This window comes from Erythrolamprus reginae, chromosome 1 (assembly GCF_031021105.1).
Source record: "Erythrolamprus reginae isolate rEryReg1 chromosome 1, rEryReg1.hap1, whole genome shotgun sequence".
In the NCBI taxonomy this organism is placed as follows: Eukaryota; Metazoa; Chordata; class Lepidosauria; order Squamata; family Dipsadidae; genus Erythrolamprus; species Erythrolamprus reginae.
The window spans coordinates 406381326-406403976 of NC_091950.1; the positions used below are offsets into that span (position 1 = coordinate 406381326).

General features: G+C 41.9%; 1 protein-coding gene across 1 annotated transcript in view; it reads left to right on the forward strand.

Moving 5' to 3' along the window:
• The window catches only part of GTF2I (general transcription factor IIi), a 98287-nt gene that overhangs the window by 66922 nt on the left and 8714 nt on the right, over positions 1-22651 (forward strand). The window contains 10 exon segments of the mRNA XM_070735230.1: positions 4865-4923; positions 5912-5983; positions 6864-7047; positions 8974-9032; positions 9922-10008; positions 10915-11013; positions 11397-11462; positions 14306-14489; positions 16189-16247; positions 20804-20914. Of these exon segments, the coding sequence (XP_070591331.1) occupies positions 4865-4923; positions 5912-5983; positions 6864-7047; positions 8974-9032; positions 9922-10008; positions 10915-11013; positions 11397-11462; positions 14306-14489; positions 16189-16247; positions 20804-20914 (980 nt within the window).

Here is a 22651-nt window from a genome sequence, read left to right on the forward strand (position 1 = left end):
TGGCAGTCCATGCCACCTGCCTTGCAAGACATGTTAACCACTGCATATACGCAGGGCGTGTCCATTGGCTCCCAACAGAAGGATGAATCGCAGAATAGGCCTCCTAGGAGGGACCTTTGGTCTGTACCACATGCCTCCACTTTCCCACAAGAGTCTGAAATGGAGGAGGAGGAGATGGACACAGATCACGAATGCGACCTGTCAGAGGATGAGGCCCCACCACCAGACCAACCCGTGTCAGTGATGCTTTTCAAACCGGCCCTCTACGATGTCCTTTTAAGGAAGGCTAAACTAGTAGCCACGGTAACGGATGCTTCCAAGCCTCCCGTGGCAGCAGCAGGCTTACAACCAGCTGAGAGGCTATTCAATAAGCCACAAAAGGAATCCCACCACATACCATCTTCACAGATTTTTGTGGATAGTGTCAAACGCCCATGGGAACATCCAGCGGCAGCACAGGGGCCTTCTATGATGGATCGTAGATTCTATACCTTCGATCCAGAAATTGAGGACTTACTATCCTTTCCGACCATTGATCAACCAGTTGCGAGTTTGGTCTCCAACGCGGTGGTCCCGTCGGACCTGGCTGAGGGATTAAAGCCGGAGGATAAGAGAGCAGAGACACTCATTCACAAGACCCATCAGATGGCTTCATGGGCCTTGAGAGCGACCGCGGCCGCCTCCTTTTTCAACAGGACCAGTATCCTCTGGCTACAAGAGATGCAAGCCAGGGTGGGCCCAGAAGATGGGCGACTTAGGCAGGACCTAAGTAAACTGATCTTGGCATCCGAATTCTCAGCGGATGCCACCTTAAACGCAACAAAATTCGCCTCTAGAGCAATGGCAGCTACCCTGTCATCCAGAAGACTGCTTTGGCTTCGATCCTGGCAAGCTGACGCTAAGTCTAAATGGCGCCTAGCTTCAGCACCCTTTCACGGGTCAGAACTTTTTGGCCAGTCATTAGACAAGGTCCTTATTGAAGATAAGGACAAGAAAAAGGTCTTACCAAGATCAGCCAGGCGAGCAGATAGACGCCAGACTCCCTTCTATCGCCGCCAGCCCTTTCGCCAGGAGCCTGCCACGGCGGGCACACAGAATCCAAGGCCTTACTCCAGTGGATACAACCAGAACGCGTTCAGGAGTAGCAGAGGTGGATACAACAATAGGGGTAGGCAGTACCAGCAATCCAGGAAACCCTTCGGAAACACCAACCAGAGGGGATTCCGTGGACAAAAATGACTGGGCTATGGAGATCCCTATTGGAGGCCGCCTCCAGGCATTTGCCTCAGCTTGGAGCGGTACAACCACAGATTCGTGGGCCCTCAATACTGTCTACCAGGGTCTCAGACTCAATTTTCTTTACCCACCACCTCAGCGTTTTATCCAATGTCCCTGGACCAGCTGCCCCCACAAGAGGGCTCTCTTGCAGCAAGAGGTCCTTCACCTGTTGGACATTGGGGCTATAGAGCCGGTCCCCCCAGATCAGCGGGGGACGGGGTATTACTCGATAGTTTTCGTGGTACCAAAAGCCTCGGGGGGATGCAGGCTGATCTTGAACCTGAAGCAGCTCAACCTGTACATCAAGTATGTCAGGTTCAAAATGCATTCACTCCACACTATTCTTGCCTGCATAAGAAGAGGCGATTGGATGACCTCCATAGATCTAAAGGAGGCATATCTCCACGTACCAGTGCACGCAGACCACCGCCAATACCTCAGGTTCTGCATCAACGACCTTCACTACCAGTACAGGGCAATGCCATTCGGTCTGTCATCCGCACCGCGGACTTTCACGAAGCTCTTGGACATTTTAACGGCATCCCTCAGATCCAGTTCAGTGCGCCTGATGGCGTATCTGGACGATATAGTCATCTTATCGAGGGATCCAGAGAGAGCACAGTCAGATCTACAGGTGACCATTCAAGCCCTAAGGGATCATGGCTTCACAATCAACTTCCTCAAGAGTCATCTGACTCCCACTACATGTATCCCTCACTTGGGAACAGTGATAGACTCCCAAATAGGCAAGGTCTTTCTGTCCCAGGAACGTCGACTAAAGATCCAAGAGATGGTAAATCTTCTTTGTCAGCAAAAGCTGGCATCCTTGGCCTTCCTATCGCAGGTGCTCGGGACCTTTGTCTCCTGCATCGAGATTGTCCCTTGGGCCCGTCTCCACACCAGGCCCCTACAGTGGTTTCTCCTTCCTTACCAACGAAGTCGATCCAGCCACTCTCATCGCCTAGTGTCAATACCGAGAGTGGTCAGACGTTCCCTCCCGTGGTGGCGCTCGTCGGCCCTGCTTCAGGGTTCCACCTTCCTGAGGACAACCGAACTGGTCATCACCACAGACGCCAGTCTCACGGGCTGGGGAGCACACTCGGAGACACAGGTGACACAGGGACTGTGGACTTCAGCGGATCTAGAAGACACCAACATCAATCTTCTAGAGCTGAGAGCGGTCTTCCTAGCTCTTCAAGCCTTCCACAAGGAGTGTCAGGCCAGTCATATACTGGTACTCACGGACAATGTGGCCACTCGTTCCCACATAAACCACCAGGGGGGAACGAGGTCGGGCAGGCTAATGCAGGAGGCCAACGCCCTCATGTCTTGGGCAGAGTCAAACCTGCTATCCCTCAGAGCAGAGCATATCTCGGGAGTGGACAATGTGCAGGCGGACTGGCTCAGCAGGTCCACCCTACACCCAGGAGAGTGGCACCTGGGAAAGGAGGCGTTCCAGGCTGTGATAAGGAGGTATGGAAAGCCGCTAGTGGACCTGTTTGCCACGTCGGACAACACTCACCTGCAACGCTTTTTCTCCCGCTTCCCGTCACCGGGAGCCGAGAGGGTCAATGCCCTCAGGAGCCCATGGCCGGAGGGCCTATTGTACGCCTTTCCACCAGTAAGTCTCATCCATCGGACAATTGCAAAACTGATAGCGGAGAGAGCGGAGATAATATTAATCGCACCTTACTGGCCACGCCGCCCATGGTTCGCGGACCTGATGGACCTGTCAACATCACCACCATGGCGGCTTCCAATCAGCCTGGTCTCCCTCAGCCAGGGGTCAGTCTGCCATCCAGACCCCCAGTGGTGGAAGCTTGCCGCGTGGCACTTGAGGGGACCAGAATGAAGGCAGCGGCACTTCCGGAGGACGTAATAGCCACAATTCAGGCAGCCCGGAGGCCTTCCACCACAAGGATATACCAGGCCACCTGGTCAGCCTTTTTCCAATTCTGCACGGCTAAGGGAGTGGATCCACAATCAGCATCAGTGGACCACGTGCTAACCTTCTTACAAGTAGGCTTGGACAAAGGGCTAGCCCCGAATACCCTTCGCAGGCAGGTGGCAGCAATCTCCACCATAGTCAAGCTTAATGACTGGAGATCCATCTCCCATCACCCCTGGGTGAGGGATTTTCTCAAGGGAGCCTCCAATCTCCGGCCTCCAACAGTACACAGATTTCCATCATGGGACCTTTCCTTTGTCCTGGACACCCTAACAGCGCCTCCCTTCGAGCCGCTCCGTACTGTTTCACTTCGACTATTGTCTTTCAAAACAGCCTTCTTAGTGGCCATCACATCGGCCAGAAGAGTATCCGAACTTACGGCCCTTTCGGTCAGACCAGACTTATGCCGCTTCCACCCCAATAGAGTGGTGTTACGCCTGGACCCAACCTTCCTGACAAAGGTGAACACCTTGTTTCATAGGTCCAATGACATTGTTCTCCCTGACTTCTGCGCACAGGGGAACCACCCGCTGGAACTACGCTGGCACAAGCTAGACGTGCGTAGAGCGGTAAAGATCTACATTCGCCGGACGGCCACATTCCGAAGAACAGAGGCTCTTTTCGTGTCCTTTGCAACATCTACGATGGGAGCCAAGGTATCTCCTACAACGTTGAGTCGCTGGGTGACTTCCTGTATAACTACTGCATATACGGCAAGATCACGAACAGCACCGGAGAATGTCACGGCGCATTCCACGAGGAGTGCGGCGACTTCTGCGGCGTGGTCCACGCAGGCTCCCTTGGAGGACATCTGCCGAGCTGCGACTTGGACCACCCCAAATACATTCATTAGACACTACAAACTGGACTCATTTGGGTCCTCTGATGCGGCCTTTGGCCGGAGAGTGCTGCAGAGGGTGTGTGAATTACATGCGCCCCTGGTCCAGCCTTCTCCCGCCCTGTTATCTTGATCTTGGGTATATCCCATGTTGGACTCTCCGCAGCAGTGCATTGGAGAAGGACCGTTGAACTTACCTGAACGGTCTTCTCGATGCACTGCGAGGAGAGTCCAATCCCATCCCGGCCATTTGGCCCAGGGGCTCAGTCGAGTTTTATTGTTGAGTTAATAAAGTTGTGTTAATTGCACTACTCCTTCGTTTTTTTTTGACTGAGCTATAGGGGGGTGGCTACAGGGCGGAGCTAATTATTATGCTAATCTAACTCAGTTCCTAACCAATCAGGCTGAAGTATCACCCATGTTGGACTCTCCTCGCAGTGCATCGAGAAGACCGTTCAGGTAAGTTCAACGGTCCTTTTCTTGACCTTCTGGTAAATATATAATTTATCCCTTGTGTGATAGTTGGGGACTCCAGTTGAAAACCAGTCTGAATTATAACATTGTAAGATTATAAAACAATGTTTGTGTAGTCTTAATGATGAATAAAACAAATAGGGTTTATATGTTTTCAATGCATTTAAAATTAATGAGTACGCTCTGTACTATTTTGCATTTTGAGCTGCTATAACCTAATGGAGTTGTTTCAAAATAATTTTCATAATATATAATTCAGAAAAGAGACCCTAAATATTTGAAGGATAAGTACCATAGAACCATTTTCTATATTTCTTAAATTTTAGGCAAGAACTACTCACAATCTCTTCCACAGAAGTTACTCAACCAAGAACAAACATGCCAGGTAAGATAAGTGATTCTTAAGGTGATAGAGACATCTTTCCCACTTTTCTGTAGAAGTGCCTTTCCCACCCCCCACCCATTTTATATCTAAAGATAAGAGTATGGAACTACATTTCTTTTCTTTCTGAGATAGCTTGATGTTCTCCCTTTGTTTTTACTTATGTATTGTGATTTGAAAGATAAGGATTCAATAATGCTTACCATATAAAATTTGCAAGCTTCCAAATGTTACAATTTTCAATAAGTGACATTGGTAGCTAGGCGCTACCTTGACTTAAAATTAAGTGAAATCTAGCGAGCCATAGGCTCCACTCTTCTACCAAGGCTAAAAATCTTGTGGTCATAAATGTATAGATTATATTTCATTATTCAATACCTTTTTATCATATAAAGAAAGTTAGATTATTGACTACTTTAGGTTACTAAATCTGTATTTTGAAGTTGAGCAATTGCATTGTCTCTACTGTTGCAGCTAAATATGAGATCTAAACACATCTGAATATTTTAACTTTGCTGAGAATATTGGGCCCATCCAGATAAATCAACCCAGATATGTTGCTGCATATGTAGGATCAATTAGATAGCATGCTGCATATGTAGGATCAATTAGATAGCATTTATTTATTATTTATTTATTTATTAGATTTGTATGCCGCCCCTCTCCGTAGACTCCGTAGCATGCCAAGGAATGATAGGGTCTAATAATAACTTAGACCTTAGCTTGAATTTTCAACATACTTATTACTGCTTTTTATTCTCTGCAACAACACCATCAGCTAAAAATTGATTATAAATCACAGTACTCCAAAACTGATGTAAATGGCTGCCTGGCCCAAGATAATTATAGATGGAAAATAATATTTATGAGATAATAAGATCTAATAGTAAATGACAGATATTTTTGTAACTAACTTTCATGTTAATAGAATGTTATTGTATCTTATTATTAAAGTGCAATCTATGTTTTTTGTATTTTATTTTAATTCCAGTCAAAGAAGATTGGAATGTCAGAATCACAAAATTGAGGAAACAAGTAGAAGAAATATTTAATATGAAATTTGGTAGGTGAAACATTTGTTTGCTAGGTAGTACTGAAATTTCACGCAAACATACAAAATAAACACTAAACTGTATTCATAATTCTTGTGTTCTGATTAATATCTTGTTTTTGGAAAGGGCGTGAGTGAAACTGCACATGCCGAAGTTTCTAGAACTTCTATAAAATAATGTTAATGGGTTATTTAATAATAAAGGTGATATATAAAAAATATTGCATATTGCTGTATCTGGAGAAGAATTGTGATGCCTTGATTCTCCCCCCCTCCTTTTTTTAGTTATAGATCACCATTAATCCTAGTCGACTTTTGAATAGCTTGATTTGATTTTCATATGAAAAAAGTGGGAAAAGACAACAAATAATTATATTTATTCAGGGAAATACAAATAGAATAGTATAAGTGCTGAAATTCACTTGAATATCTATGTATTTATACCGTTCATATTATATCTGAGGCAGTGGCAAGGAAATTAGTCATGCTAGCAGAGAAAGACATTCAGAATTGAATTGTCTTGCCATGCTAAAATGAAATTTATATTGGAGTAATGTCTGTGTAAGACATTCTGAATTAGAATTGTCATTCCTGCTTTAAAAGGATGACTGACCAGAACATTTTTTTTTTTATTGAGAGGTTCAGCAAAGTTTTTAAAAAGCCCTTTCATTTGATTAAAGGAAAGTTTAATTTTTTAAAATATTTTATGTACGAAATCGTACTTGGAATGGTATCACCAATATAATAACAATCAAAACCTGAATTTAATTAACTGTTAAGTTGCTGTAGAAAGATTGAGTAAATATCTGTGCCTTTGGTGGGTGAGTTTTATCTTTGAACGCCATTTCTATGACAGGAATTTGATCCAAATCAAGTTATGCTTGCTTTGCAGCACAAGCTCTGGGTCTCAGTGAAGCAGTAAAAGTTCCTTATCCTATCTTTGAGTCAAATCCTGACCATCTATATGTAGAAGGCTTGCCTGAAGGAATCCCCTTTCGAAGCCCAACCTGGTTTGGAATACCACGCCTGGAAAGAATTGTGCGGGGCAGTGGAAAAATTAAATTCATTGTAAAGAAGTATGTGGATAGTTACTTTTTAATGTGTTTATTATTTGGTATTATTTATTCGATTTCATTTTTATTTTCTCTGGTAGGTTTCTTAATTTAACAAGACATCCGTTTAATTGTGATCTTAGTCCATGTTGTGAATAGAGATTTGATTGTGGTTTGTTGAATCTTTGACGCTAAGACACTGGCATTAAACATTAAAACTTGCACTTTGAATGAGGTGCAGTTAGTCTTCTTTCCATTAGCATAGAGATGCCAAGAGCACTTTTGATTATTATCAGTTATTCATTTGAAATGTGGCTAGGATTGAAGAACATAATACAGTCATAATGGGATCAAGATTAACAATCGTTATGTTCTAATTTCACCAATTAGATGAATTCTCAATTATCTGGCTCAGTTACCTAGCTCTGGTTCTGCTGGGGCACTCTTTATATTGCTGCTATTTTAAATAGCAGTACAGTAGGTGATGTTTATAAAATGTTGACTACCGTATATACTCGAGTATAAGCCGACCCGAGTATAAGCCGAGGCACCAAATTTTGCCACAAAAACTGGGAAAACGTATTGACCCGAGTATAAGCCGAGGTTAGAAAATGCAGTGGCTACTGGTAACTTATAAAAATGGAAAACAATAAAATTACATTAATTGAGACATGTTTTAGAATATTTATTTTAAAGAAAACCAGTAAACTAGCTCTGTAAATTTAAAAGAGGGTAAACAAATTAACAATATTAACAATAAATTAAAAAGTAAAAAAAGTAGCTCGATCAGGAAGCTAAAACCTAAGAGTTAAAATCCTTCAAAACTGGATTCCTTCTCATCATTAATTGGATTTACATTATTGTTCTGTTTTTATATATGCTGTGAGCCACCCTGAGTCCTTGGAGAGGGATTGCATACAAATCCAATTAAATAAATAAACAAACAAATAAGTGTATCCAAAGAAGAGCTTCAGCATTAGCTGCTGTGAGGTTATCAGCATAGAAAACCAAATAGATAGATAGATAGATAGATAGATAGATAGATAGATAGATAGATAGATAGATAGAAATAGATAGATAGAAATAGATAGATAGATATAGATAGAAAGATAGATAGACAGACAGACAGATAGAAAAATAGATAGATAGATAGATAGATAGATAGAAATAGATACAGATAGATAGATAGATAGAAAGAAAAATAGTTAGATAGAAAAATAGATAGATAGAAATAGATACAGATAGATGATAGATAGATAGATAGATAGATATAGATAGATAGAAAGATAAACAGACAGACAGACAGATAGAAAAATAGATAGATAGATAGATAGATAGAAAGAAATAGATACAGATAGATAGATAGATAGATAGAAAAATAGATAGATAGAAAAATAGATAGATAGAAAGATAGACAGATAGAAAAAGAATTCCTGTCTAGCTCTGCCTCATAACACATTATTAGATCCTATCCAAGCAAGGACAGCAACTACCACAAAATACCATTTTTTAAACAGTTTAAATCCTTTCAAAGGAGGGGGAGGAGAATCTGACAGCAGGGGGCCTTTTTAATCCGACTCACCATTGCAAATGGCTGCCTTCTTTGCTTGAGCTAGGGAGAGGAACTACGGCGTGGGAGAGGAGACAAAAGCTGGTGCCTCCTCGCTCTGGCTCAAGCAATGGCGCCCTCGTGTGGTGACTTTGTCAATGACCCGAGTATAAGCCGAGGCTGTGTTTTTCAGCCCATTTTTGGGGCTAAAAAACTCGGCTTATACTCGAGTATATACGGTAATTGCTTCTTAATCCTAACAAAAGAGATAATTTCCTTCTAGTCTATTTTCCTTGCAAAATGTCCACAAACATTATTCCCTACAGTAATCCCATAGATAATTTATGTATTTTGAGTGATTGCGAGAATGCCTTAGTAAAAATAAACATTCTGATTTGTAGGCCAGAGCTTGTTACCTCATACTTGCCTCCAGAATTGGCTTGTAAAGTGAACACTTCAGGTAAGTTACTAAGAAGCTGAAATACTACAAAATGGAAAAATCTGGTGTTGAAAGAGGATACTGTATACGCATTTTAAAAATAAATGCAAAGAAGGAAGCTTTTATTATCATAGTTTATTGCATCATACATTAGACTTTTGAAAGTATTACTGCTGAAATTTGTGGTGGCTGTTAAATCATATGTATTCTCTTTTCTACATAGTTTCCTATTTAAATTAGATTTTGGATTAGTATTGATTTGATGATGTTACCTAATTTCGCAATGAAACATTTGCAAGAAAACAACCAAGCCTGGACAGCATCAAGAACCCTACTGTTTTGTATTAGTGCTACTTATTTCTGTGGGTTTAGAATGCTGGTTAACTGAGATGCACCCATTAAGGGACGCTCTATGGAAGAAATGTTTTTTAAAGTGTGTCCCTCTTGCTCTAGTACAGGGGTGTCACACACAAGGCGTGCGGGCCGGATCCCATCCATGATCTGGGGCCATCCTGGAAAATGTAAGGGGCCGGCCCGCATTGCTTCAGCCAATGCAAAGAGGAAACATCAGGCCAGTGTTACATCTTTTCCTCCCAATAGACTTAAATTATTTTATTTTATTTAAGACACCCTTGAATAATGCTTTGCTTCCATTCATTTAACTGCTATATCTCCTTCTGTGCCTCTTGTTTAGGTCATCATAAAATGCAGTTTAATGATAAATTCTTCATTAGAAAGGACAAAAGCCATTTAGTTTTATACTGTGCAAAAAGAGAAATGTTTCTCCACCTATTAAATCTGCTGACAGAAATGTTTTATTAATTATGTTAAACAGTTTTGATATATAGCTGCCTAAATCATGCAAAAAGTAATGGCTTTTAATGTATACAAATAATAAACATCTCTGTAGGATCTCAGAGTCCCAGCAGCTCAAACTCTGCACAAAGTCCTGTAAGCAACTCTAAAGTTCCCGAGATTGAAGTTACTGTAGATGAAGGTATGGAATTTGCCCAATTATTTCCCCTTAAGGATAATTGTTTGGGATTATGTAGGAAATAAGTCCACTTGGAAATTTTTATCAGAACATAGCTCAAAATGGCCTAGGTGTATCGCTGAAACTTTGAAAAAAAATCATTGGAGAATTTGAAATGATCCAATTCAAGTCTGAAATTTAACATTTTAATAATAAAAAATTCTGAATATCCACTGCTTAAAACAAATAATTACGTTTCAACCTAGACTCAGAATTCATAGAATGCATGTTCTAATAATTTTGAAAACTAATATTTTGCTAGAAGGTTGACACATTTTGCCTTCTCTTGGAGAGCAGCTTTCAAATCTTGCTGAATCTTACCCTATCAAGAGAATTTTCTATATAGTTCTTAATTTCCCCATATGTATATTGGAATAATGGCTTACTGAAATATATTTAAACTGGGAATTGTATTTCTGGATCCTCAGGCAGTGACCTTTGGAGAAATCCTTTAGAAAGGTTAAGGAACCAAACAGGTATTTTGTTGTGAGCCGCTCCCAAGTCTACGGAGAGGGGCGGCATACAAATCTAATACATTAAATTAAATTTCCTATCATGCAATCAGTCATCTTGCATGAAAAAAACATTTGATGGAACATGTCAGCCTTAAAAGGAGTTATTTATATTGCTGCCTGTTTTTGCTTTTAAATATATGCCTTATCCAATTGCAACTACTTTGAGAATAGTTTAGTGTAGTTTGCGTCTTGTGATGTGTCTTTTACTGTCTCAGATAAAGGTGTGCTTTGCAGACTAGGTTCTTAGAAAACACTGGAAGTTTTGACTACATATTCAGGATATGCACCCTGAAATTGGAACTTTAAGCTAGTTCTAAAATGGAATGTATTTGTTATGTTTCAATATGCTGTATAGGTCCTGCTAATAGGGTATCAACGTCAGATGTTAGAATTAATCCTCAAACCAATGGATCCAATACAGGTTTTAAGCCTAGAGGAAGAGAGTTTTCTTTTGGTAAGTTTGTAAGAAAATTTTCTTTTATGTTAAATCAAGCTGCTTAATTTTATTAGAATTTTTAATTAGAAGACAGGATATTTACATGTCTACTAGGTTGTGCATTAATACAGTCTATATACTGTATCTTCACCTATCCATTCTGGTTTGCAGTAAATTAGATGTTGGTTGTTTTTTGGTAGTAAAAAGCCTTTCATATTTCAAGGTTTGTAGCTAAAATGTTAAATTAGTGAGGGAACAACACTAATTAGCAGTGTAATTTTATTGCATATTAAATGTTATGGAATCTATCAGTAACGTGTTCTGAAGAACTCCATTTGAGTTATTAGGGAAACAAAAATATAATAGAATTGAATGAAATAATTTCCATTATATTTTGACAGAGGCCTGGAATGCCAAGATTACTGATTTAAAACTGAAAGTTGAAAATCTTTTTAATGAAAAATGTGGTAAGTGCTTTTTACCTTATTAAATATAATATGCTTAATTAGCACTTTAGAAAATTTTATTAGGAAAATAATTAAATTCAGTAGGGCATCAGCTATATATGTAGTTGAATTCCCATTTTCTGAAATGTTTGCCTGAACAAAATGGATTTGGTGATGTAGAAAATAAAATTGAACCAGCTCTGAAAATAAAATTGAACTAGCTCCGGCCCTCTGGAATCAGCTCCCCCCAGAGATTGGCATTGCCCCCATTCTCCCCATTTTGCCTGAACAAAATGGATTTGGTGATGTAGAAAATAAAATTGAACCAGCTCCGAAAATAAAATTGAACTACCGTGTTTCCCCGATAGTAAGGCAGTGTCTTACTTTCTTTTTACCCCCAAAAGCCCCACTGTGTCTTACTTTGGGGGTATGTCTTATATTGTCCCAGGCACCGGGGCCGGCTCGTCTTCGGGCTTCGGCGAGTCAGAGGGAGGGCATTTCAGCACACAAACGCTTCGAGGAAAAGGAAGGGACGCGGTCGCCCCCCCTCCCCTGCCGAACCTTTCCTTTCGGTCTCCACCCCCCCACCTCCACGGCGTCTTCTCTCCCTCCAATCACCCCCCCTCCATCCCCCCTCCCACCTTCCAATGGGCTATTGGACGTGGCCAAACCCTGCACCTCCCGCGTCTCATGTTGGCGTCGTCTCCTCGGCGGTAGCGCGTAGAAACACGTTCCCAAGCAGGAGCAGCGGCGGCAGCAGCAGCGGTGGCAGCAAGGAGAGGAGCACTGCCTCGGATATGAAAGGCGGACCCGGGCGAGCGAGCAGCACCTCAGGGGCGAGTCCAACGAAGGGACTCCGGCTTTCCCTGTATTCCCGGAGCTGCCGCGCCTGCCTCTTTCTCTTTTTTCGCCGGTTGTGCGCGCCGTGTGTGGTGTGGCGCGGTGTCTGTTTGCAGCAACGGCCGCGGCAGCGGCAGCAGCGAGCAACACGGCGTCGGGAAGGCTCCGGGGGAATGCGGCCAGCTGGGAAGAGGGAAGATTCTCTCTCTCTCTCTCCCCCGTCACCCACCCTCATGTTCCCCTCGGACCTCTTGGCTTTTACGCGCCGGCTTGGGATCCTGCGCCAAGAAGCCTGAGGGCGCCCTGGCCCAGCCTGGCTGTGTGCTTGAGTGAGGGGCTGTGAAGGTGCTCTCGTTCTCGCTGGACTGGGGGTGAGAGGAAGGAGGTGGCGCTCGACTCCAGCAAAGCCGGCGGCGGGAGCGGCGGCAAAGCGGCGGGGTCCAGCCCTCTAGCCGGCGCCTCGCCAGCTATCCGCCGCTTCTTTCTTCTCCGCCTCGCCTCCGCCACTCCCGCCGCCGCCTTTGCTCTCCCCGCCGGGCAAGAGGCCGGGTGAGCAGGCCGAGGCGCTGGAACTGGGGCTGCGAACTGCTCCGACGCCTCCCTCGCTTTTAGTACCGTGTTTCCCCGAAAGTAAGACATATGTCTTACTTTCGGGGTATGGCTTATATTAGCCGACCCCCCTGAAACCCCCCATATGTCTTACAATCGGGGGGGTCTTACTATCGGGGAAACACGGTAGCTCCGGCCCTCTGGAATCAGCTCCCCCCAGAGATTGGCATTGCCCCCATTCTCCCCATTTTGCCTGAACAAAATGGATTTGGTGATGTAGAAAATAAAATTGAACCAGCTCCGAAAATAAAATTGAACTAGCTCCGGCCCTCTGGAATCAGCTCCCCCCAGAGATTGGCATTGCCCCCATTCTCCTCGCCTTCTGTAAGAATCTTAAGACTCATGTCACCAGGCTTGGGCCAATTAGATCTTAGGCCCTCGGCCGATGAATGTTATATATGGATGAGGTCTCAATGTGTACAATTGATTTTTAAAATATTAGGGATTTTAGGTTAGTTATTTAGTTAATTGGATTTGCCATTGTATTTTATTGTTTTTTATTATATGTTGTAAGTCGTCCCGAGTCTTCGAAGAGGGGCGGCCTAGAAATCCAATTAATAAATAATTAATAAATAAATTGAATGTGGATTTCTATGGGGCAATTAATTATGAAAAAAATTGGAGTTAAAAAATGAAGGACGAGTAAGATTTCAAGGAAGAGGAGGAAGCATTAGCTCACATTTAAGAAGTAGGTAAACAATAATTGGCTGATAAGCTACAGCAATTAATTCAATATAATTATTTGAAACTAATTGATGATGTTCTCAAATGACAAAACTAGATTTTTTAATTGGATGTAGCATTAGGGAAATAGCACATACTCATAATAGGTACTAGGTTGGGGTATTTAAATACAGAATGATATAAAGCAATAATAATAATCATTTTAGGGAGGGGACACTGTTGGATCAACAGTGGCGAAGAAAATATCAATCTTTCAAGTATGATATGAGTAAGGAGGAGAAGCACTCAGAAGAAGGTTTAAAAGAGGGAGGAAGATGAAGTAGGAAGTGAAGAGTGTAGAAGAGAGGAGAGGACAGAAAAGAAGTGGAAGAAAGTAGAAGAGGAAGAGAAGATGGATGGATGGAAGGAAGGAGGGAAGGAAAAGGAGGAGAAAGGGAGTACGAAAGTAGGAAGAGGTGAGAAAGGTGGAGATGGGGAATGCAGAAGACAGACTGAATAAAAGGAATAGAAAATTGGTACAAAATAAGATATTGATTCATGATTGACTGATTTTTATTTATTTAATTATTGGGTTTGCATGTCACCCCTCTCTGAGGACTTGGGGCGACTTAAAATATATGTATATGTATATCATTGATTATTTTAAGGTATGTGTATATTGACGTATGGATGGAGTTTGTGAGAAAAATTTAAAAAACCCCAAATCACTCACACTTATCATTTTATTCTAGGGGAAGCTCTTGGACTGACAGAACCTGTTAAAGTTCCTTTTGCGCTTTTTGAATCTTATCCTGAAGATTTTTACGTTGAAGGCCTTCCTGAGGGAGTGCCATTCCGTCGCCCATCTACTTTTGGTATTCCAAGATTGGAAAAAATCCTCCGAAACAAAGCTAAGATAAAATTTATCATTAAAAAGTAAGCCAGATGTAATGCATACCACGTGAGTGGCCTTTCTACAAAAGTCAAGTAAAGATGAGATTCAGATTAGTTAGTTAAAGGATTTCTTAAATACCATATTTTTCGGTGTATAAGACGCACTGATGTATAAGACGCACCTAGATTTTAGAGGAGGAAAACAAGAAAAAAAGTATTCTGAAACAAATGGTGTAGTATTATATTGTTTAATAAAATACCAGTGTAGCAGAATACTTTTTAAAACCATGTACACTTTTTATAAACTTCAAACTTGACAACTTCAGGACTTGTGCACTTCAACTCCCAGAATTCCTCCTCCAGTCATGTAAGCTCAGAAATGGATGTTAAAGTCCAAGAGTCAAAAAATTTCCAGGTTTAAAGACCCTTGCACTCCTAACCCCTAACTCAGGGGTCTTCAAACTTGACAGCTTTAAGGCTAGTGGACTTCAACTCCCAGAATTCCTCCATCAGTCATGCTAGTTCAGAAATGGGAGTTGAAGTCCACAAGCTTTAAACTTGCCAGATTTGTAGAACCTTGCACCCCTAACTCAGGGGTCAGCTTGGAAAATAATAAAATCCCTAGATTGCCACTAGGGTTTTTTTTTCCCCTCCTCTGCTGATTTTTTTGGCCCTCTTATCCATAATCTAGCAAGGAAAACCAACTAAAGGCCAATAGAGCATCCACTTCATTCCCCACTCCAACTGCGCTGTTTTCTTTCAGAAAACAGAAGAGAAGCAAGAAACAAATGCAGCACTTAGATTAGCATTGTTTCTCTGTCATAAAACTCTCACAGTATCTCTGTGTGAACCTAGCAGAGGAATAATTGGGCACAATTAAAACCACAACGTCAGGGCAACTGACACATCAAAAAGCTGTCTGAAAAATAACAAAAACCATACACCCTAATATTAAGTTAAACCCAAAGGGATATATAAGAGTGAGGAGAAGAGGAAGGGAAAGGAAGGTTGCTGAATAGAAAACCCAAGGGATTGAGGAAAGAAAGGAGTCAGGGGGGAAGGGGAGGGGAGAAGCTCGGATGCCCCCCTCCAGGCATTGCAGGCAAAGAGCCAGCCCCAAGCATACTAGAAAGCATTCTTTGTGCATTCTTCCACATCCTGGAGATTCCAAATGTGTTGGATTCCAGTCCACAATACAGTTGTCTGTGGGGCTTCAGTTGGGGGAATTCCAACTTATCATGGGCTTCAAATTGGAGAAAAATGAGATGACGTGAAACTTTTTGTCTAATCTGTTTTTATTTCTTTAGCTTGTCATTTTAGCCCCCCTCCCTTTGGGGGGGGAGGGGAATCCCTTTCTAGATACTTCTTGCTATAATATCATTAGGAATTCAATTTCTGTTTTTGTAACACAACACAAATTGCCTCTATGCATAGCATTTGGGTGAAATTGCAATGAAAGCCTCAGTTTAGGATGCTCGTAGAGCAGCTGAAGTGTTTCCTGAGTTTTGCTTTAATCTTTGGCTCAAGGGATACCTGGCATTTCTGAAATTCTGCAAATGGGACAGGAAAAGAAACAGGAATGAATATGTTGAGGCAATAATTATCCTTGCTACACTGCAATAAAATTTAGTATTCCACCCTTGTGACACTTACATTGAGCTGTTTGTAATTTCTTTTCCCCTGCTTCTTGATTTTACTTCTTTTTTTTCTTATGCCAAATTTTAACTGTGTTTCTCGGCAGGCCAGAAATGTTTGAGGCGGCAATTAAAGAAAATGCTACTGCTATTCCAAATCCTCAAAGTGAGTTTCATTTCTTCTGCTTTGGCGGTAATTCTCTTGCATCAAAAGGTCATAGCTATGTTGTTTCTTCTCAGAAATTGGGTTCTCTTAAAGAGTGACATAAATACATCTACAGTTTTTGGAAGAGTTTCTAAAATTTGCTAGAGAGTTTGGGCCAGTCTGTTTCCAATCCCAGGTAGTTACAAGTTACAATGGTAATTGGGACTAGAATTTCCTTAAGTGACTGGTTAGAGCATATTAGGTGACCACATCACTTAGTAAAAACAGTCCAGCAGTCCCTATTGTCATCATTAATCAAGGCAAAGAATCACCCCAATCTAAGCCTCTCCCAGTTTATTTGTTTATTTGTTTGTTTATTTATTTATTTATTCATTCATTCAATTTCTATGACGCCCAATCCCAAAGGACTCAAGGCGCCTTACAACAATAATATAAATATAATATACAGTGGTACCTCGGTTTTCGAACGCTTCTCAGTTCGAACAAATCGGTTTTCAACCAGGAAAATCGAAAAACTTTTGCCCTGCAATTCGAACAAAGCTTCGGAATTCAAACAGCCCAGCCGAGCCCAGCCGAATGGCTTTCGTTCAGCAGGGAACGGCGCGTCTTGCCTGCATCATCATTAGGAGTCAAGCTGTGCTCGGGGTGTGTGTGCTCGGAGGGAGTGTGATCGGAGGGTGTGTGATCAGAGGGAGTGTCGGAGGAAGCGTTTTGCCTATTTTCCACTTACAGTACTGTACTTTGCCTATTATACTTACTGTGTTGGACTACTACTGTATACTTATTGGACTCTTTGACATCTGTGATCGGAGGGAGTGTGATCAAAGGGTGTGTGATTGGAGGGAGTGTCAGAGGAAGCGTTTTGCCTATTTTTGTCTATTTTTCACTTACTGTATTTTGCCTATTATACTTATTGGACACTTAGACATGGGTCCAAAGAAAAGCAGTACTGATAGTGCACGTCAAGGAAAGAGAAAAACTCTGAGGACAACGATTGAACTAAAAAAAGAAATTATTGCCCAATTTGAAAAGGGCACACGTGTCTCAGATCTCGCTGTCAAGTATGGCATGCCCAAATCAACTATCTCAACATTTCTGAAGAACAAAGAAGCTTTAAAGGCTGCTGATGTTGCAAAAGGCGTTACATTGTTAAGCAAGCAAAGGCCTCAGGTAATGGAGGAAATGGAGAAGCTGCTCCTTATATACATTAAAGAAAAAGAGTTAGCAGGTGACAGTATCAATGAAGCTTGTATTTGTGAGAAAGCGCTACAAATACACAATGATCTTGAGAAACAAAGTCCTGCTCCAAGTACTGAAGGCGCTTTTATCTTTAAAGCCAGCAGGGGTTGGTTTGATAAATTTCGAAAGCGAAGTGGCATACATCATGTAACTAGGCATGGGGAGGCGGCTAGTTCAAACCGGAAGGCAGCTGATGAGTTTGTCAAAGAATTTAGAGATTATGTAAGTGCAGAAGGGTTTGCTCCTGAGCAAGTGTTCAACTGTGATGAAACTGGATTATTTTGGAAAAAAATGCCAGCCAATACATACATAACAAAAGAGGAAAAATCACTGCCAGGGCACAAGCCTATGAAAGACAGGCTCACTCTTTTGTTTTGTGCAAATGCAAATGGTGATTGCAAGGTTAAACCCTTGCTTGTTTATCATTCCGACAACCCCCGGCCCTTTAAAAGGCACAATGTAATGAAAAGTAAATTGGGTGTGATGTGGCGGTCAAACACAAGAGCTTGGGTTACCCGACAATTCTTCACAGAGTGGGTGCGTGAAGTTTTTGCCCCTCGAGTGAAAGAATACCTAACAGAAAAAAAAATGCCTTTGAAATGCCTTTTGGTGATGGACAATGCCCCTGCTCACCCCCCTGCTTTAGAGGAAGATCTAGTTGATGACTATAGCTTCATCAAGGTGAAATTTTTACCCCCGAATACAACGCCTATTCTTCAACCAATGGACCAACAGGTCATATGTAATTTTAAGAAACTGTACACAAAGGCACTCTTCCGGAAGTGCTTTGAAGTGACAAATGACACACAGCTAACTCTGAGGGAATTTTGGAAAAAACACTTCAACATCCTGAATTGTGTGAATTTAATTGACACTGCTTGGAGTAATGTCACTCATCGCACATTGAATTCGGCATGGCGAAAACTTTGGCCAGAATGTGTACCAGAAAGGAACACTGAGGATTTGGAACCTGACCCAGCTCCTGTCATTGATGACGATGTTGCTGTGATTGATGATATTGTGACCATGGGAAAGAGCATGGGGCTTGACATTCAACAAGAGGACGTCAATGAACTTGTGGAAGGTCATGCTGCCGAGTTAACCACAGAGGAATTGATGCATCTACAACAACAGCAGCAGAAGGATATGGTCAAAGAAATATCTTCTGAGGAGGAGGAGAGAAGGGAAAATGTTTCAAGTGGCTTAATTCATGAAATGTGTGCTAAATGGGCAGAAATAGCAAATTTTGCTGAAAAACATCACCCTGATAAAGTCCTAGCAAATAGAGCAGTGAACATTTTTAATGATAGTGTTATGTCCACTTTCAGAAAAATTTTACTAACAAGACAAAAACAAATAACAATTGACAAGTTCTTCCATAATGAAAAGAGACAGGCAACTGCAGAGCCAGATTCTCCTGAGCAAAAAAGACAAAAAACAGAAAAAACACCCGAAGGGAAGTTAACCCCCTGTTTCTATGGAAAGGGAATCCCCTTCAAAAGAATAACAATCCCCTCCTCCCTCCACATCCATTCCCGTATGCCATCACAATGCAGTCACAAAGGTATGTAAATTGTATTTGCGGATGCCTGTCTGCCTCTTCGGGAGTCAGGAATAAAGGGGGAGGGCGGATCGCTCGCGCGTTGCCTAAACGGCTGCAGTTTATTTCTTGTTGTTTCGGTTCTCGACCAAATCGGTTCTCGACCACACTTTTGGAACGGATTATGGTCGAGAACCGAGGTACCACTGTAAATAGATACAAAACGATAGAAGGAAGGCGAACATTATCTAAGACTAAAACATTATCTAAAACTATAACCCCATAAAAAAACTATTATAAAAAGGACAGTCACAATCATATACAAACACACCATTCATACAGTTGGCCATCAAAGATGTAAATTTATGGCCCCCAGGCATGCCGGCAGAGCCAGGTCTTCATGGCATTACGAAAGGCCAGCAGGGTGGGAGCAATATGGACATCGGGCGGTAGTTGGTTCCATAGAGCTGGGGCAGCCACCAAGAAAGCCCTCCCCCGTGGTCCTGCCAACCTGCATTGCTTAGTCGACAGGACCTGGAGGAAGGCAACTCTGTCTCTCCTAGCCATGACTTTTGGTAAAGTAAGGGACAGCCTCCGAGTCCCACACCCAACTTTCTGTCTCCATTTCTGCCAAGGTACTACTGCCTGTATCCGACCTTCTTCCCAAGGCCCCGTGTTGCCTTGTCCAAATTGTATGTCTCTTTTTCATGAAATTTTGGGAGGCTGCACGTGATTTGGACAAATCTGCACATGGTCTCAGAAAGAAGGCTTGGTGTGGCTAAGAGCTGCCTCTTGAAGATGGAAAGAAGAAGTTTGTAAAGGTTAACTGAGAGGCAGCAGGTCTAGCAGAGCCTAGGACCATAGAGATGGCACAGTACAGAGAGAGTGTAAATGCAAGCACTTGAATTTTGATTATGTGACTTTGGGACATCACTACCATTTGTTCAATACTGCTGTAACTTCAAATGCTCACTGAATGAATGGTGGTTAAGTGAGGTCTACTTCTATATCATGTGAGAGGTTCCCACATTTGATACTGAGTTCTCACAATAAAAATAATACATTCAGTAATATCCCACTTTCTTATATATCACGGTGTTCTCTCCATGCAAAATTTCAGGAGACCAGCATGAAAACTGGGAGTAGGCATTGCACATCAAAGCTGACCAGTAATGTTTTAGTGAGATTCTTGATTCAAAATGGATCTACATCTACAAGGAAATAGCTTCAATATCAGATGTGGTTTAACTGACATTTTGCTTCCTTAATTATTTATCCAGATCTATAGCTGCCATTCTGTATGCTGGTCTATATTTTCTTTCTAGTGCTTTTAAAATTCAAAAGCTGCAGATTTTCTGCATCACTTTTACCCTTTTGTAGAAGAAACAAGTTTTAATCTGGTTCTAGCTACAGCTGTCATCTTTCATGGAATAGAATAGAATAGAATTTTATTGGCCAAATGGGATTGGACACACAAGGAATTTGTCTTTGGTGCATATGCTCTCAGTGTACATAAAAGAAAAGATAAGTTTGTCAAGAATCTTAGGTACAACACTTAATGATAGTCCAGATACAAAGAAGCAATCAAATCGTATTAGGAATCATATTAATCAAATAATATTAGAATCATATTAATTGCAATCTAATTCTTGCATAGTCGGTTTCTATCTAATTTATTCTTTAATCATTATTGTAGTGCAGTTCCATTATTAAAAATGAGAATTGGGTATATTTGAGAGGTTTTGAGTTAATGTTTTGCTTCTGCATCTTTTCTAAGGAAGAACCAGCTTGTGTAATACTGTGATAAATGCTGTAAGTGTGTCTGACTCAGTGGTGAACACAGCTGCTGGCGTAGAAGACCTTAACATCATTCAGGTGACAATACCAGGTACTCTGCCCACTTCCTATAACTGAGAGGTTTTAAAAGCTCTTGAGTAACACTTTTTAAATTTGCATTTTTGTTTTAACTCAAAAACTCCATCACTTTTTTTTTTTTAAAAGGCAAGGGCAATAAATAGTACTTAGAACATTATTTTCCTTTCAATATAAAATATAATTCAATATAAAATAGACCATGAGCCAGTGGGGACTCAAACAGAATCAGCTGCTATCAATAGTTTACTTTGGCTCTCCTTTTTTATATTGGTACAGTGGTACCTCTACTTACGAACTTAATTTGTTCCGTGACCAGGTTCTCAAGTAGAAAAGTTTGTAAGAAGAAGCAATTTTTCCCACAGGAATCAATGTAAAAGCAAATAATGTGTGCAATTGGGGAAAGCACAGGGAGGGTGGAAGCCCTGTTTCCTCCCAGGAGATTCTTAGAGAGCCCCCATGGAGGCTTCTCCCCGCCTTTTCTGGCCCTGTTTCCTCCCAGGAGATTCCTAGAGCGACCCCACGGAGGCTTCTCCCTGCTTTTTCCGGTTACAGTTTCTGAGGCTCAGGTTTGTAAGTAGAAAATGGTTCTTGATAAGAGGCAAAAAAATCTTGATCACCCGTTTCTTAGCTAGAAAAGTCTGTAAGTAGAGGCGTTCTTAAGTAGAGGTGGTACCAGTGTACTTGCAAAAAATGGACTTTCAACACATGGCCGAAATTAAAGCCATTGCAGTGCCCCCTTGGTCATGTGATTAAAATTTGATGCACCCACTCCCCAGCTGCCTATTCCCCCCCCCCCCGCCATTCCTCAGCAAGTGCCAGCAAGCATTCATTCACCCCATTACCTTATTGCCCCAGTTCTCCAGCGGCAAGCAACCAGTAATCATTCATTCACTCAGCTGTCTTCTATTCCCATTCCCCACACTAACCTTTTACCTTTTCCAGCCGAAGCAGAAGTGGTTCACTCTCCTGCTGTTTCCTTTTCAGACCCACCTTCTTTCGCAAACATTTCCTATATGTAACTAAAGCTGTGCTGGGTTACAACGGTTTACACTACCTTTGTTGACTTCTTGATGAGCCCCACATTCTGCCAGCAAATGTTCCTTACACCTCTATGCTGTGTTGTGTTAGAAAGCTGCCTTGCATAGGAAACATTTGTGGCAGAAGCTGAATCTGAACAGGTGACAGCCTCTTCTGTTTTGGGTGCAGCTGTGTGCAAAAGATGAAAAAATTGGCACAGGTGACAGAGAGAGTAAAAACCGATCCAGTTTAGATGCCCAGTTCAGTGCCCATTGGAACACACTGTCTGCAGGCAAACTTTAGGAGAAGAGTTTTGATTTTGATTTTGGGCATTAGGTATCGGTATATGTATGAAGTCAGGGATTGGTTGGAAATTAAAGGTTGACATGTTTTGTTTTCCCATTGAGGGCAGCTTTGTTGTGTTTTCATTGTTATAAGGATACTTAAGGCTTAAGCTTCCTTGTTTGCTCTGATTTCCAGTGCTAAACGGCAGGGCATCTGGCAGTAATTTTCAGTGCTTTCCAACTGCACCTTGGGGATTCTTGGGGGACTACAAGTCGGTGTGCTGTGACCCAGAATGTAGCACCGTATGCCTGCACAAGGGTTGCCTTGCATGGGCTAAGAATTCCATTTTCCTCTTTTCCTGTGCACCTACTAGAAATTCAAGGCTGCTGCTTCTCATTTTACTTATCCACAGTTTGCATTGTCTGTAGTTAAAGATTTGCTCAACTAC